The sequence below is a fragment of the Azolla caroliniana genome, unplaced genomic scaffold (genome assembly GCF_043228905.1).
Source record: "Azolla caroliniana isolate FFs.n. ecotype wild unplaced genomic scaffold, voAzoCaro1.0.p SCAF_16, whole genome shotgun sequence".
Lineage (NCBI taxonomy): Eukaryota > Viridiplantae > Streptophyta > Polypodiopsida > Salviniales > Salviniaceae > Azolla > Azolla caroliniana.
Genome location: NW_028230451.1, coordinates 6031555 through 6046255, shown reverse-complemented (window position 1 = coordinate 6046255; position 14701 = coordinate 6031555). Strand labels below are relative to the sequence as shown.

The 14701-nt window shown below is 37.0% G+C and overlaps 2 protein-coding genes and 1 non-coding gene across 4 annotated transcripts; 1 reads left to right on the top strand and 2 right to left on the bottom strand.

The window, feature by feature from the left end:
- Window positions 1-2249: 2249 nt before the first annotated feature.
- Window positions 2250-9869, bottom strand: LOC147853813 (uncharacterized). Of its 2 annotated transcripts, none has more exons than XM_087332115.1 (9): window positions 9145-9869; window positions 7834-7947; window positions 7676-7741; window positions 6625-6644; window positions 6495-6547; window positions 3362-3392; window positions 3076-3157; window positions 2733-2872; window positions 2250-2627 (listed from the first exon to the last, which is right to left on the bottom strand). In XM_087332115.1, the coding sequence occupies exons 1-9, from the start codon at window positions 9671-9673 to the stop codon at window positions 2622-2624; spliced, it is 1041 nt and encodes a 346-aa protein (XP_087188241.1). In that variant the 5' UTR covers window positions 9674-9869; the 3' UTR covers window positions 2250-2621. The 2 variants fall into 2 exon arrangements, with proteins under 2 accessions (XP_087188241.1, XP_087188240.1); XM_087332114.1 differs by having other exon boundaries at window positions 2250-2639; window positions 9145-9864.
- A 779-nt stretch (window positions 9870-10648) lies between these two features.
- On the top strand, window positions 10649-10720 carry TRNAP-CGG (transfer RNA proline (anticodon CGG)). Its single transcript has one exon. It is a non-coding gene; the product is annotated as a tRNA-Pro (tRNA).
- Window positions 10721-11058: 338 nt separating this feature from the next.
- LOC147853811 (pentatricopeptide repeat-containing protein At2g03380, mitochondrial-like) lies at window positions 11059-14701 on the bottom strand. The gene has a single exon (XM_087332616.1). The coding sequence runs from the start codon at window positions 14570-14572 to the stop codon at window positions 11603-11605; it is 2970 nt and encodes a 989-aa protein (XP_087188742.1). The 5' UTR covers window positions 14573-14701; the 3' UTR covers window positions 11059-11602.

Here is a 14701-nt window from a genome sequence, read left to right as displayed (position 1 = left end):
AAGTGTGTAGGATGGGATGTGCAATGCAAGTCCAATGGAACTAGTAGTTTAACCAAACATTCATAAGGCACTTCAGGTTTGTACCGTTTCAACATGGACCTAGAAAATGCAAGTAGAGCCAAACACCATAGGAAAGGCTATTTAGAGATTGAGTTGGTTTTCTTTGGCAAGGAGGAGAGAACTCCCTCCACATCAATGCCAAATGAATCCTAAAAATTTGCAAATTCAATTATTTGTAGAGAGTTGTCTAACACAACAAAAATCTATGATACCATATTGGGTTATGTGGATGGAAAGTAGAACATTTTTTATTCACAAGAAGTTGGGTCCAACTTTGACCCAACTAGATACCGCAGTCGCAATCTTTGAGACAATAAGTAAGGTTGCAGATATTTTGGCTCTCTCATTACTAACAATCGTCTCGGCTCGATTTTGGTTTGCAACTCCTAAAACAAAACCATTTTGAGCTGAACGGTTAACATCAAACATGAAATTAAACCAAACTGAACTAAACCTTTTGAAACCATTTAAACCTAGAAAATGAGCCAAATTGCACTATTAAACCATTATGTCAAACCATCAAACTATTCAAACCAATATATTCTATACATACGGTGCAATACTATGTTACACCAATTTTTTTAGACAAGAATTAAAATGACATTATTTGCTCCTAAAATAGCAAACTTTATTTTCCTACTCCTCCCTCTATGGCATGTCACATGCTCTATTCTCTCTCTCTCTCTCTCATCTCGATTTGGAAAACATTGTTTAAAGTTAGAAGACTTAAGTAATGCTTTCACATTTTTTGTTATATTAAAATGAAGAATTCACCCAAAAAAAGTTTGAAACCATACAAACTTAACTAGATAAACCGAAAACATAACACCATAACAACATAAACTGAAAAGTCAAACTAAATTGAACCATATAAAAAACTAGGAACTTGAACCAAACCGAAACTCTTATGGCATTACCACTAAGCCATTAAACTAGTTTAAAGATTTGGTTCAGTTCAAACCGAAGCAAGGCTGGTTTGTACTCATTACCACAACTAAAACATTGCTGCATTGTGATATCAATTGAGGTTCACAAATCCATGTGACTTGCTAGAAAATGATCATTTATTCGAGTTTCTACTTCGTGGGAATCCATCCTCAAACAAATATTTGAGGGAATCTCATTACTAATTTGGTTTTCCTTCAAGAAAAAGGATGTGTTTGGTGAAATAATTTGTACAACGAATACTCCAATGTAATACAAAGTCTGATGTGCATGTCTTGATCATAAAAAGATAGGACCCATGACTTCAAAATAAAACATAAATCAATTGATAGCAATAAAAGAGAAAAGCCATGCCAAACATAACAATGTGTTCTCTTTATGTCGATGCAAAGAACCACTCGCTCCACAACAGGACGGTGGAGGGCGGTGCATAAAACATTAGAAAACACGGAAAAATATGACATGATAGATGAGAGACAGAAAATATGTAACACATGATGTTTAAATTACATCAATCTCAAACTAACATGGGAGAAAAGAACTATCATTTAATGCATCGATGAATAGGCAATAACAAGAGAAACATTTTTTGTATATAAGACTTCCTGGTTCAAACAAATGTAAACATTCATTGCCAATTATTAAAGGGGATTCATGTTGTCCTTCCAATATAATGGAACTGTGGTTCATGATTTAATTTTGATAATGACTGCTTTACCTTAAAATATTAAGAGAAACCATGGTATACATATCTTAATGGACAAGACAAATTAGAAACAACTCACAGATACTTGTCAAGACATGAATGAGTAGAGAATTAGAATTCGAGTTTTTATCGTCCATAAAGAGGCCAATTTTGACCTATGGGACCAGAGTATACATGTGTTGTTGATATGTATCTCCTTCCTAAGAAGGGGTATTCATACATTGAAGCACAAAGTCTCTATGTGTGAATAAAGAGAGTACATAAAAGGAAAAAAATGCAATAAACTAGTTCACATAGGAGACAAAACAAATTATAGAAAAAACTAAGACAAGAAACATATTCATGTAAAATGCAAGAAATGCAAGAACCTAATGTTCGCAACAAATCAAGAAATACTCACCATGGAGGCAACACACTATAGCATTCTCAAGATTCCCATTTTCAATGATAACCCTCTTTATCACGTTACAATGGGCAAAAAAGATGGCGTATAAAACACATAAGAAAACATTGAAGAGTTTACAACTTAAATGGTAAGTCATAAGGCTGTAAACTTCATATTCAATTGAACTCTGTAGCAGATTCCAAATAACTTGGACAAATGTCACTAATTTTAGAGTGGCTAATACTAATTATTCCGATGACTCTCTACTAAATTACTGTAGATTGATTCCTTAGTTTTTCTTCTCAATCAACTCATTATGCACATAGATAAATCATACAACAAATGGCAATTGGGGTTTTACTGAGCAAAATTGTATGTGGAAAAAAGGTAATTGAGTACTAAATGTAATCATTTGATCCTGGTGAGCTATTGCTGTATTCTGAAAATGGCTGCCAAATCTCTACAAACACCCAATATCAGATGAATATACAAGGGATCCAAGAACCAAAATGCTCATCCACTTGTTCATACCTGTAGTCAAGGCTAAAAACAAGGCTAAAATGTTAAGGATAAACAGTGAGTACTGAAGACTCAAGGTAACAAGAATGCTTTGGAAATGCAATATATGAAATTTACCTTTATGCACACGAACACAAAGAGCTGATCTTCCTTCTCTGAGACATGCTTAGTTTCATAGGTACCATCAGCATTGATTGAAACTGCCTCAGAATAGGCCTCTGGGCATCCTTTTAGAGCTGTTTTTGAGGCAGGCTTAGCTGTTCAATAACAACATACATATTGAAATGTGAGAGCACTGCCTATATACATACTACAGCATGAAAGTATCACAATCTCTTTGTACATATTGTAATGTGTAACAGTGTAAGCATTGCATTCCTACATATTACAATGTGAAAAATCTGCCTTTATTCGTTTCTGACCTCAACCATATTTTTAAAAGAGACGGAGTTTAACTTACGTATTACATAGAGGGTAATAATCCAGTGAAAAACACTGGCATTTAGAAGTGGAAGCCTTGATTTAGGATCCCCAGTAGTGATCTAATATAAACAAAATAGTTTAGGAAAGTTGTGGAGATACATTCTGAAAATAAATAAATAAACAAATACACACAATTACACACACACACCCCACATGCCACATCTAAGATTGGATGTGTTGGTATACGCACATGTACATGCGTGTGTGTGTGTGTGTGTGTGTAAGAGAGAGCATGCACATGCATGGAACCATGGAGATCATACCAGCATATATACTCCACCAGGTTTCAATATCCTGAAAAATGCAAAATGTGAGACAGTATGAACAGACCAGTGTTACTGTGAAGACATTAGAGGGTCTAGATCTCACTTTGTAACCACTTATTCAAATAGCTGATAGTTAATAAAGGCGCTACAATAACACACACACACCTAATTTTTGCTACATGAAATAGTTGGTGCATCTAGTCTCCAACAGATACCAACAAAATAAAATAAAAACCAGTATCCAAAAGCTGCAGCATGTAATCATGTGGAATATGCCTAACTGTTCAGGAAAAGGTGCTCTAAGTAGCGGGTGACAAGTTTACCAATCCTTCTGCCAGGTTAGATGTACTATCAGCCAGAAATAGATTTTGTGGTATTTTGAAGTTGAATACGATCCCCGACAATCAAGGAAAGCCACAAGTGAGGAAACGTACAAAGAACAAAGGACTAATGAGAGGGTGTATGAGAGAAGGTAAGAGTAGAGATCCAATACTTCCATGCATTAGATATCGCTCATATCCTGTTCATGTTACAGACATGAGCACTCACTCCCCCTCTTCAATGAGATTTCACAAACTCATCTTACATGGTTTCACATTTTCCCATATTTTAAAGATTGACCACACACCCTATCTTGATCATTGTGAATGTTAACATATTGTTTCTCATCGAGTAGTAAAACAAAATCTGGAATACTGATGCCCAGCCTTTAAACACAAAACTTCAGCTGTTCAAAATTTCAACCTCTAAATGAAACAGAGGATAGAGACCTATAATATTATGGTTCAGATTTAAGACAATTCTCGTACATTGTTAAGACCAGTATATTGAAGGAAATAAAAATTGAACGCAACTTTCAAACATTTCACAGAAAAAGGAATGTCATGGTGCTCTATCTACTTTCTTGTAAAGAGATATCATATATTGTAGTGGTGTAAACAGTCCACATAGACCTGATCCAAGCCTTATCAACATCTTTCTAAGCAGAGTGTGACCAATGTTTTTTACTGTGTTTATGCACAATTCTGTAATATATAGATCCAGCCTCCATCCTGTGAGCAAATGACGGTGCTTGACTTAGAGAAGCTGTTGATGATCAGTCACATGCCCTGGATCCCCACATATATGTATCAGGTCTATCGTCAGAACTCCTGGTGTATCATCCATGGAGTAAACGATAGGGCTCATTGTTGATAAGGATTAGTGCAACAGGCCTTCTAAACGTAAACAAGTTAGTAACATTACCTAATCCAAATAAATCGCTTCAAAATAAAGGAGGATCAGACCTTTTTTTTCTGTAAAAAATCATGAAGTTGTAGCCCTGCTAGAGGCGGAAGTGAAACATTGAACCAAACGTCTTAATAAACTACATTATATATGAATATATAATCTTTGAAACGTTTCCATTATTTCTTAAATTTTGTGAGGTTATGTTGAAAAAGGCCTAAACAAAAATATCAGGAAACAAAATCTCACTTGAACCTTGAAACAAAAAGTTATAGCCCTGCTAGAGGCAGAAGTGAAACATTGAACCAAAACGTCTTAATAAACTACATTATATATGAATATATAATTTTCGAAACGTTTCCATTATTTCTTAAATTTTGTGAGGTTATGTTAAAAAAGACCTAAACAAAAATATCGGGAAACAAAATCTCACTTGAACCTTGGATGATAAAAAATAGGTGCTCTGAAGTAGAATCTTGATTAATTAAAAAATAACATGTGAAGATGGAGAGAGAGAAAGTCATGTTAATGCCTACTAGAGCACAAAATCAGCCTATGAGACAAATCAGATTGCAAATATGGATGAGTTCATGATTTCCATACTGAAACAAATGTAAAAGCTCTACGTTTCATAAAGAACCATGATGATTTTAATGCATGTGGTGGAATGATTTTGGAGATGGTTTATAACCATGAAGTGCAGAACTGATATTTATGGATTAGTATTGGTGAGGAAACATCATATACGAGGTTGATCGGTTTAGTGGAGTGAGTCTATGATGAAGTTCACTAGGTGCATCTTGGTGTCTTCATGTGGATCAGACATGGTGAGCGATGATCCCCATGATCTGGTGGTGGACTTCCAAGAAGGCCAAAAGTAAGTTTTCCCTGGCATGCATTCCCTCACACGTGCAACTTGGGACAATGTATGGTCATTCCCCACAAATATTCTTGTTTCCCTCACATCCAAGCTACATAATTTGTATCTTTCTCCATGTTTCCGTCATCCTTAAAGTTAAAACAAAACGTCTCAATTGCCAATGTTTTAGTTCACATTTGAATTGAATTGAAAACTTTTGCTGTGAGGCTGCAAGTACCAAATTCTTGCCATCCCTGAGGAGCTGACAATTGTGAGGAATTATTATGAAGAGAGAGAGTGAGATCATGACACGTCCTCAAAGGACCAGAAACATGACCTGTAGGATCCAAAAAGAGCGTTACAAGAGAAATTCTCTGCTGGTGCAGAGGCTTTAGCCATATTTTTCTTAAGGTCACTCGTATGCTTAAATACACAAGGCAGGGGTTGGTATTTCTAACATTGACAAGTGCAAGGTTGACCATGGGAAAGCATTGTCAGATAGCCATAAAATTATTCACATCATAGCATGGGATGTTCCTCATCCTTATTCTTCAGATTAGAGAGTGTCTTCTCTGAGCTCCATTAACAACTTAAAGATCATGATTATGAGTGTGGAGTTGGGTGATTGCTTCAATTTTCACGTTAGAGAAAGGCCAACATGGCCTATAAGACGAAACGAGACAGAGACAGAGACAGAGACAGAGTAGAAGAGGAAGCCAGCAAAGGATCTAAGTATAGATGAGAGCAGAGTTAGGATTAGGATAAAAGAAAAGTAAGTTTGGGCAAGCATGTTAGTGGGTATGACATAAATATTGAGACGGTTAGGCATACAGATAGATGATCAATGCAGGAAGTCCAGAAGTAAAGATAGTCTTTTGACTTTCCTCTTTGTGTGCATGTTGTAAGGTCAAACTCTTTGGGCTTATATTACATATACACATATGTAAGTAGAATTTAATATAAAAGTAGCATTTTGATTCAGAGAACAACTGAACAAGGACTAACATTCTCAGAAAAAAAGAGATGTATGCAGTTGTATTATACCTGTTAACTTCTGCGATCATCAGGGGTACACTATACGGCCCACCAGCTACACACTACCAAAAGGAGTTAGAGATTTCCCTGAGATAAGGTTTCTATTTTATTCATTTAAGAGACATGCTCTAGTTCATACCATTATTGCATCCAGAGTGCCTGCATACAAACATATGGGAAAACTGCTTTAATCCCAAGTAAAGACATCTAGAGCAAGAAATTTTACAACCAAGTGATTTATTTCCTAATTGAACTTTGTGCATCTTAACCTAATCCCCACTATATCATCTGACCATATCTCACTTATATTTGGCATTCATCACTTTCTTACAGTGTACATTTTATAGCTCAATTTTGCATGAATCGCCTGCAGTTGGAATGAATCAAATATGAAATATTTTAACAAACCATGAGATTTTCACACAGCCATTGTATGTGTGCCTATTCATCTTATAATGTCCAAATCAATGACAGAAGAGACTGAAAAAAATGAATGTCTAAAACCCATATCTGATCATACATTATTACACGATGGCTAATAAGTGCGCATTAGTCAAGAGGAGTTGGGTAATGCCCCTAATAAGTGCCAGCATTCAGATTATCCAAATTTATTTACACAATTTTCAAAAAATGAGAATGGATCCACATTATGAACTAAAGAGATTGATTCATCCCAAAAATGTTTAACACGATATTCAATAATCAGAGAATTTGAAGTGAATTGTCAACATTGAATTTCATATTCTTTTTATCATCAATTATTCAATGAAGTAATCAAATCATTTTGCATAGTGTACAATGTAATTTTTGCTTGCTGGTAAACAAGGTGACATGTTTTCCACAACCACAAAATTTAAGAGCCAAACAATATGTGATATCTGTGAAATTTTGTGAGTGATTGCACAGTTTTGGAACAGAGAGAAGTGAACTAAATTTGAGTCAAAAGTTTATCAATTTTAGGTTTCACTATATTTTAACAGTGACCGTCGAAGCCCCTAGAACCACATTAACGAATCTTCTATCTTAAATTTTCATATAGAAATCCTTCATTTGTCTATATCTTTATAATTCAAGAACATACGTAATATTTTTATACAATTTTGTACTTCAGACTGTATATCATCATTTGACACATGGGTTAAGATGGATTTTCAAACTTGACCCTGTAAAAGATCAAAGGAATAACATACCTTTGTCGATGACAGAATCAAAGGAGTCATCATCAAACAATAATTTTGAAACATCCATCGTCAGGTCTGCAAGGTTTAATCAAGGATACAAATGTTTATAATCTGAAATGTGGGGATACCCAAAAGCATGCATTCAAATTCAGACAAGGAGTGGATACATTTGAGCTCAGGAATATTGTGATACTTTTTTTGCATAGCCTCGATGACAATTGATGAGTTATCAATGTTAACAATATCATTGAATCCATCCTTGACCATATGTTCTGACATTTCTGCAAAAGAAGGATGCATGCAAACATTACAACAAGAAACTAATCGTAAACCACAACAAACCACATGCATCAACAACTATTGTTACTTAGTCATTAAAAACGTCTTGCTAAGTAGAATAGATGATAGAAGGTTCAATTTGTTGAGCTTGCACATTGCCAATGCATGTTCATTACCGCAAAAGGATAATAGTAATAGCATTTTTTTTAGAAATGCCCTGTTTGAATCTTAGTCATTCAAAGCATACATGTCTTGGTTAAGGTAGTTTCCTTTGTGGTTCACTTACATATCTGCTCTCATCATGAATGTTGGATGTGACAAGACTATAGTAGAAGCATCTATAAGTGTGTCCCATTACAATTACAATTTCTCCCCTATAGTCAATCTAGAAGACAATTTGAAATGAGATGTGGTATCAGTATGTGTTGCCATCGCAGATTCTTCCACGGAAATCGTTAAAATCACTGGCAATGATCCGTGTGTCTCGTATACTGGCCCCATCCTATAAATGAAGATGTCAATAGCTGATAATGGAGGCTTACCCCAATTTGCAGCAGTCACAAACTTTATTAGGCCATTTTATTTTAATCTCAGAACCCATACTGATATTTTTAATTCAGCCAATCTATAATTTTGTGATCAGGTTCAAAATAAAACATAGTCTGACTCAATTTATATTCATCTTCCAGCCTTCAAAAACTTTCAAACTTGTCCTCAGTCTCATGTCTTTATCCAAAGTCCACTAACCCTGATCTTTCATGTTGCTGCCTGCTTTTGCACACTTCTACAGTTTATTAATTTATGTGTATTTCAATTTTCATTTACCACTTCTACATTTTGATCATACAAATCCACTCTATATAGCAAAGCAATTGTCATCAAAATGCTGCATTGGCAGCACCTTCTAAACTATGAATATATCATGTTGTGCTATGTATAATGAGCAAAGTCCCTCATTCATACATGTATAATTGTGTTAGATTCTTCACAAGAAGAATCATAGGATCAAATACATAGTCTTCACAAACATAATCTTAGGATTGTCTCAGTATGCATTCTTTCACATAATTTCCGATGATTTTTATATGGTATCTAAAGCAATACAGCATTCTTCACAAGCATAATCTCGATTTGCCAAAATATGCATAGTTCCCAATCCACAAACTAAAAAACAAAGCAAAGGAAATTGAGAAACAAGCCTGCATTTCCACAGCCAGCCATGAGAATACGGGAAGAAAAAGGAATGTATCTCCGCACAAGGGGCGCCATATCCCCATAACTCTGATACCATTCTAAAGGTTCACTCTCTTTAGCATAGGTTCTATCCCAAAAGAGAGGCTCTCCATAATTGAAAAACTTTTCTTCTTCTTCTTCTTCTTCTTCTTCTTCTTCCTCTCCTTTATATTTTACTTTAAACTTGTCTTCTTTTTCATCACCCATTCCTTCCAATCTTTCATCTGCCTCTACTTTCAACTCTTCTTCTTCTTCTTCGAAGGTAGAATCTTTAGCTCTCTCGGAGCAAAAATACGACCTTGTCGCTTTCCTATGATCTCTGAAACGAGGGGCGTCAGAGCGAGCAAGGCAATGATCTGATGCGGAGGAAGAAAGAGAAGAAGATTCCCGAAGGAGACGTAGGATCTTGTAAGACAGAAGCTTCTGATGGGGGTGGGAATGATGGAGCGTAGCCATGAGCTTCCCTGCGCGCAGCAGGGATAGCGACAGCGTCATCCTACTAAACCCTAACTCTAGCCCCCAAGGGCAATCTACAGAACGGAGTAATTTAATTTTGAAACTTGAAAGAGTTAGATCCTAACCCTAACCCTAACCCTAACCCTAACTCTAACTCTAGTCCTCAAGTCAATCCGCAGAACAAAGTAATTTGATGTTGATGGATTTAGACCCTAACCCTCAGGCCAATCCACAGAAACAGAGTAATTTTAATGTTGAGATAATCAGATCCTAACCCTAAGATTTAGACCCTAACCCTCAGGCCAATCCACAGAAACAGAGTAATTTTAATGTTGAGAATCGAGATAATGAAATCCTAACCCTAAAATTTAGACCCTAACCCTAACCCTAACCCTCAGGCCAATCCACAGAACAGAGTAATTTAATGTTAAGAGATTTAGGGGGATTTGGCCGGGTGGTCTCAATGGGCGGGCAAAGGGCCGCGGAGGGGCATTTGGGTCGGTCGGTGGAAATATGTGACCATCTCAATACGGTAAACATATGTACATACATAATAAGTATACCGTTCGGATTCATTGATAAGTCTCATACTCTTCATGTCTACCATCGAACATAAAAGCGTTACGCCGCAACCCCCAATGCCCAAAAAAATCTTATATGATCACCATCTCATCATCATTTTTGGAAGCATGTATGTATGTATGTTTGACGTGTTGGGATCCATCGTTGCTCTCATCAGATATAGTCGAACAAAGATAAGAGATTTTCGAGAGAAAAACACAAATATAACATGGATTCTCACACCTTGATAGTTCAGATTCCATTCCAAAATTAGTCTGTGGTGGCCATAAATTGTCCAAGAAGATGCAATGTCAGTTAGATCTTTCTAGAGGGGTGGTGGCCATAAACTAGTCATGGTGTTGTCCATAACAGTTATGTATTTAGTTGATGATTAGATTTTTTAAATTCATTTTCTGTTAATTTATTTAATGTCTTCAATGTTGGTGCTGTCAAGGGTGTTTGGTCTAGTGGTATGATTCTCGCTTCGGGTGCGAGAGGCCGCGAGTTCGATTCTCGCAACACCCCCTTACTCTCTCCATCTATATTAATTTGAAAAAGCACATGTCTGGTTGACCTTTTTTTAAAGCCTATTCCACTTGACATTGATATCTTCATAGATTTGTGTGATGGTAACGTTTTTGCTCTCTTCTCTTTTAACCTTTTAAAAACAAATTATATCTAATCTTTAGTTTAGGTTGATTTCTTGCTGCTTTTCTTTCACAATATATATACATATAGGCTCGGGGGTATATTTATACATACATACATACACAATAATGAACTATGACCCGAACTTGTTGAGTAACTCAGGCCAAGGAAGGTTCTCGGATTAACTCGTATCCCGTTAAGTCGAAATTTGGAAGACATTTCCCCTAAATCTAGTTGTTCTAGGATGACATATAATACAAGGGTCTCGATCGGTGGCAAATTTGAAGAGATTTGTGGTACATCGAGTGTATGTGCCATTGCTAGGAATAAGAAGATGTATATCTTCCAAATATATGAGAGAATGAGTTTATGTCCAAACTTAGGTACATTTTAGCCATTTTTTCGGGATTAACATGACACACTACATGAGCATATATTGTATTGTCTCAATGTATGGCTTTGCCAAATCTAGCCCTATTATGCCATTATTAGGAAGACCAAGACACATAATCCACGCAGTAAGGGGTATCAATGTAAGGCGAATATGGAACATTTATCCCAAATCTAATCCTTCATGCCATTATTAGAAATAGTACAGTATATCATCCGCGCATTATCGGACTCTACATTGCTTGTTTGTTCAAACAAATTTTACGAACAAGCGAAGGTAAATGTATAATACAACATGAATACCTAGATAACTCTAGGGTTTTATGGTGCACAACACTAAGGATGAGAATGGCACTAGATTTTATATAGTTACGCATATTCATATTTTCTTCCCACTCTCATGGCTTCGATCTTTTGGGCTTCCTCTAGCATGCCGGCCGTCAAGTAAATATTAGCCATACTTTGATAAGCTGCATCATTATTATAATCAATTTCCACTGCTCGTTCAAACGCTACTTTTCCGAGGCTAATGTTCCCTCCTTTTAGACAAGCACCCAATAGAGCACCCCAAACTGGAGCATAATCTGAACAATTCATCTCTTTAATCACGACCAATGCCTCTTCAAAAAGCCCCGCCCTTCCAAAAAGATCTACTAAACAAGCATGATGTTCTATATCAGGATTTATACCATATGAGGCATTCATATATGCATAGTGCATTTGACCCTCATCCAAAAGCCCAGAGTGGCTACAAGCGGTCAACACTGAGCGAAATGTGACCTCATTAGGTGAGATACCCTCGAGTTGCATCTCTTGGAAGCAGTCAATGGCTCTCCCCCCTTGGCCTTGCAATGCATATCCTGAAATTAGTGAAGTCCAAGAGATCACATCCCTTATAAGAAGCTTATGAAGAATTTCTTTAGCTTTCTCAAGTTCACCACATTTGGCATACATATCCACCAAAGCATTTCCGAGAACACAATCTTTTTCTACTAGTCCCTTGCTTGCAATCTCATTGTAGATTTGTTTTCCTTTGTCAATCGAGCCTGTAGAGCCACATGCTTTCAACAGGGAAATGCAGATAATAGCATTAGGAGAGAGACCATCGCCTAGCATTTGTTCAAAACACTCAAGTGCTTCTTTGCCTTGATCATAGTTGGCATACCCGGAAATAAGAGTCGACCATGACACTACGTCTCGAATAGGAAGGTCGCTGAGGACTTCTTTTGCCTTTACAAGGCTACCACACCTAGCATACATATCCACCAATGCATTTCCAAGGCTAATATCTTCTTTTCCTAGCAACCCTCGGTGTATAATCTCATCGTGGATTTTCCTACCCATCCAGACTGCCCCCATGTCGCCACACATTCTCAAGATGCAAATGAAAGTTATTGAATCAGGAGTGAGACCCTCTTGTCTCATTGTATTGAAACACTCCATTGCTTCCTCAGTATGCCCTTCCCGAGTATACCCTGTTATCAATGCATTCCAAGAGGCGACCTTCCGACTTGGAAGCTCGTAGAGCACGTCTCGAGCCTTTGTTAATGCACCAGATCTTGCATACATATCCACTAAAGAAGTGCCCAACATGATAGCTTCTTCTTCTTTTCCTAGCAATAACCCTTTCCTTACAATCTCATCATGAATTTGTTTGCCTTTGTAGATGGCTCGCATGTTTCCACATGCTTTCAAAATGCAATTGAAAGCGATGACATTTGGAGTGATGCCTTCTTCGCGCATTCTTTCAAAGCATTGGAAGGCATTCTCACTCAGACCATGTCGGGCATATCCCGAGATTAAAGAAGTCCATGAGACTACATCCCTAAATGGCATCTCAACAAGTGATTTGTGAGCCCTTGCAAGTGCACCGCATTTAACATACATATCCACCACTGCTGTACTGAGCATAATATCTTTTTCTAGCATCCCCTTTCGAGAAATTTCTTCGTGTATTTTCCTCCCCTTATCGATTGCTCCTATGTTACCACAAATTTTCATGATGCAAGCCAGTACTATATTGTTTGGCTCTAGACCTTCATGTTGCATTTGCTCAAAGCAATTAAATGCTTCTTGATACTGGCCTTTTTGGGCATATGCTTGAATGAGTATCGACCATGAGACCACATCCCTGATAGGAAGCACGTTAAGAACTTTGTGAGCATCAGAAATCGCACTGCATCTAGCATACATATCAATCAAAGCATTTCCAATTAGATTATTCGTTCTCAGAGATAAAAGACCCTTCCCGACAACCTCGTCATGAATTTCTCGTCCCTTATTGATTTCTCTCCTGCTACCACAAACCTTCAAAATGCAAGCAAAAGTGAGCACATCTGGTGAGATCCCTTCATTTTGCATGCATTTGAAAGAGTTTAGAGCATCCTCATACTGATGCCAGCGGGCATATCCCGAGATCATGGCATTCCAAGAGGCCAATTCGCGAACACGAATACCATCCAATACTTGTTTTGCGTCTACAAACATACCACATCTAGCATACATATCCACCACAGCATTATCAAGCACGATATCTTTACCAAAATACCCTTTACATATAATCTCTCCATGAACAGAAAAGCCCTTACCATCAGTCCCGCTATCACATGCCTTTAATACACATGTGAAGGTGATTGCATCAGGAGAAAGGCCATCGGTTTGAATTTGTTTAAAGCTCATTATTACTTCATTGTTTTTCCCTTGTTTGGCATACCCTGACATCAATGCATTCCATGAAACTATATCCCGAACACCCTGAAGACCCTCTATCACTTCTTGTGCTTTCTCTAATGCACCACATTTGGCATACATATCAATCAAAGCATTACCAAGCACGGCATCATTCCATAGGAACCCTCTCTTAACAACCTCATAATGGATTTTTTCCCCTTCATTAAAGTTTCTTAAGCTACCACATGCCTTCAAAATGCAAGTAAATGTGATAGCATGCGGAGATAAACCTTCGTTTTTCATCTTTTTGAAGCATTTTATGGCTTTTTCAAAATGACCCAATTGAGTATAGCCTGAAATTAATGCATTCCAAGAAGCAACACAAGGAGATTTTAGCTCTTCTAGAACTTTGGATGCTTTTTCAAGTTCGCCACATTTAGAATACATATTGATCAAAGAGCTTCCTAAATAAGGAATTTTTTCCAGCATTCCTCTTTTCAAAATCTCTATATGGATTTTAGAGCCTGTGTCTAGGTCCTTTTTAGTAGCACAAACCTTCAATAAAGTCAAAGGATCAACATACGCATTGCCATTTTGGATGGTCTCTTCGTATTTGTCCTGTTTTTCCATCACTATTTCTCTTTGCTTCCTCGGGAAATCCTTACCCATGGCTTTCTTTCAAAGTGCAAAGTCTTCCTTCCAAAATCCTGGTTTGATCTTGTAAAGCATGAAATCCATGGATGCATCTGTGCATGTATGTCTGTGAGCATCATATATGCACCATTATGAACCGAGATG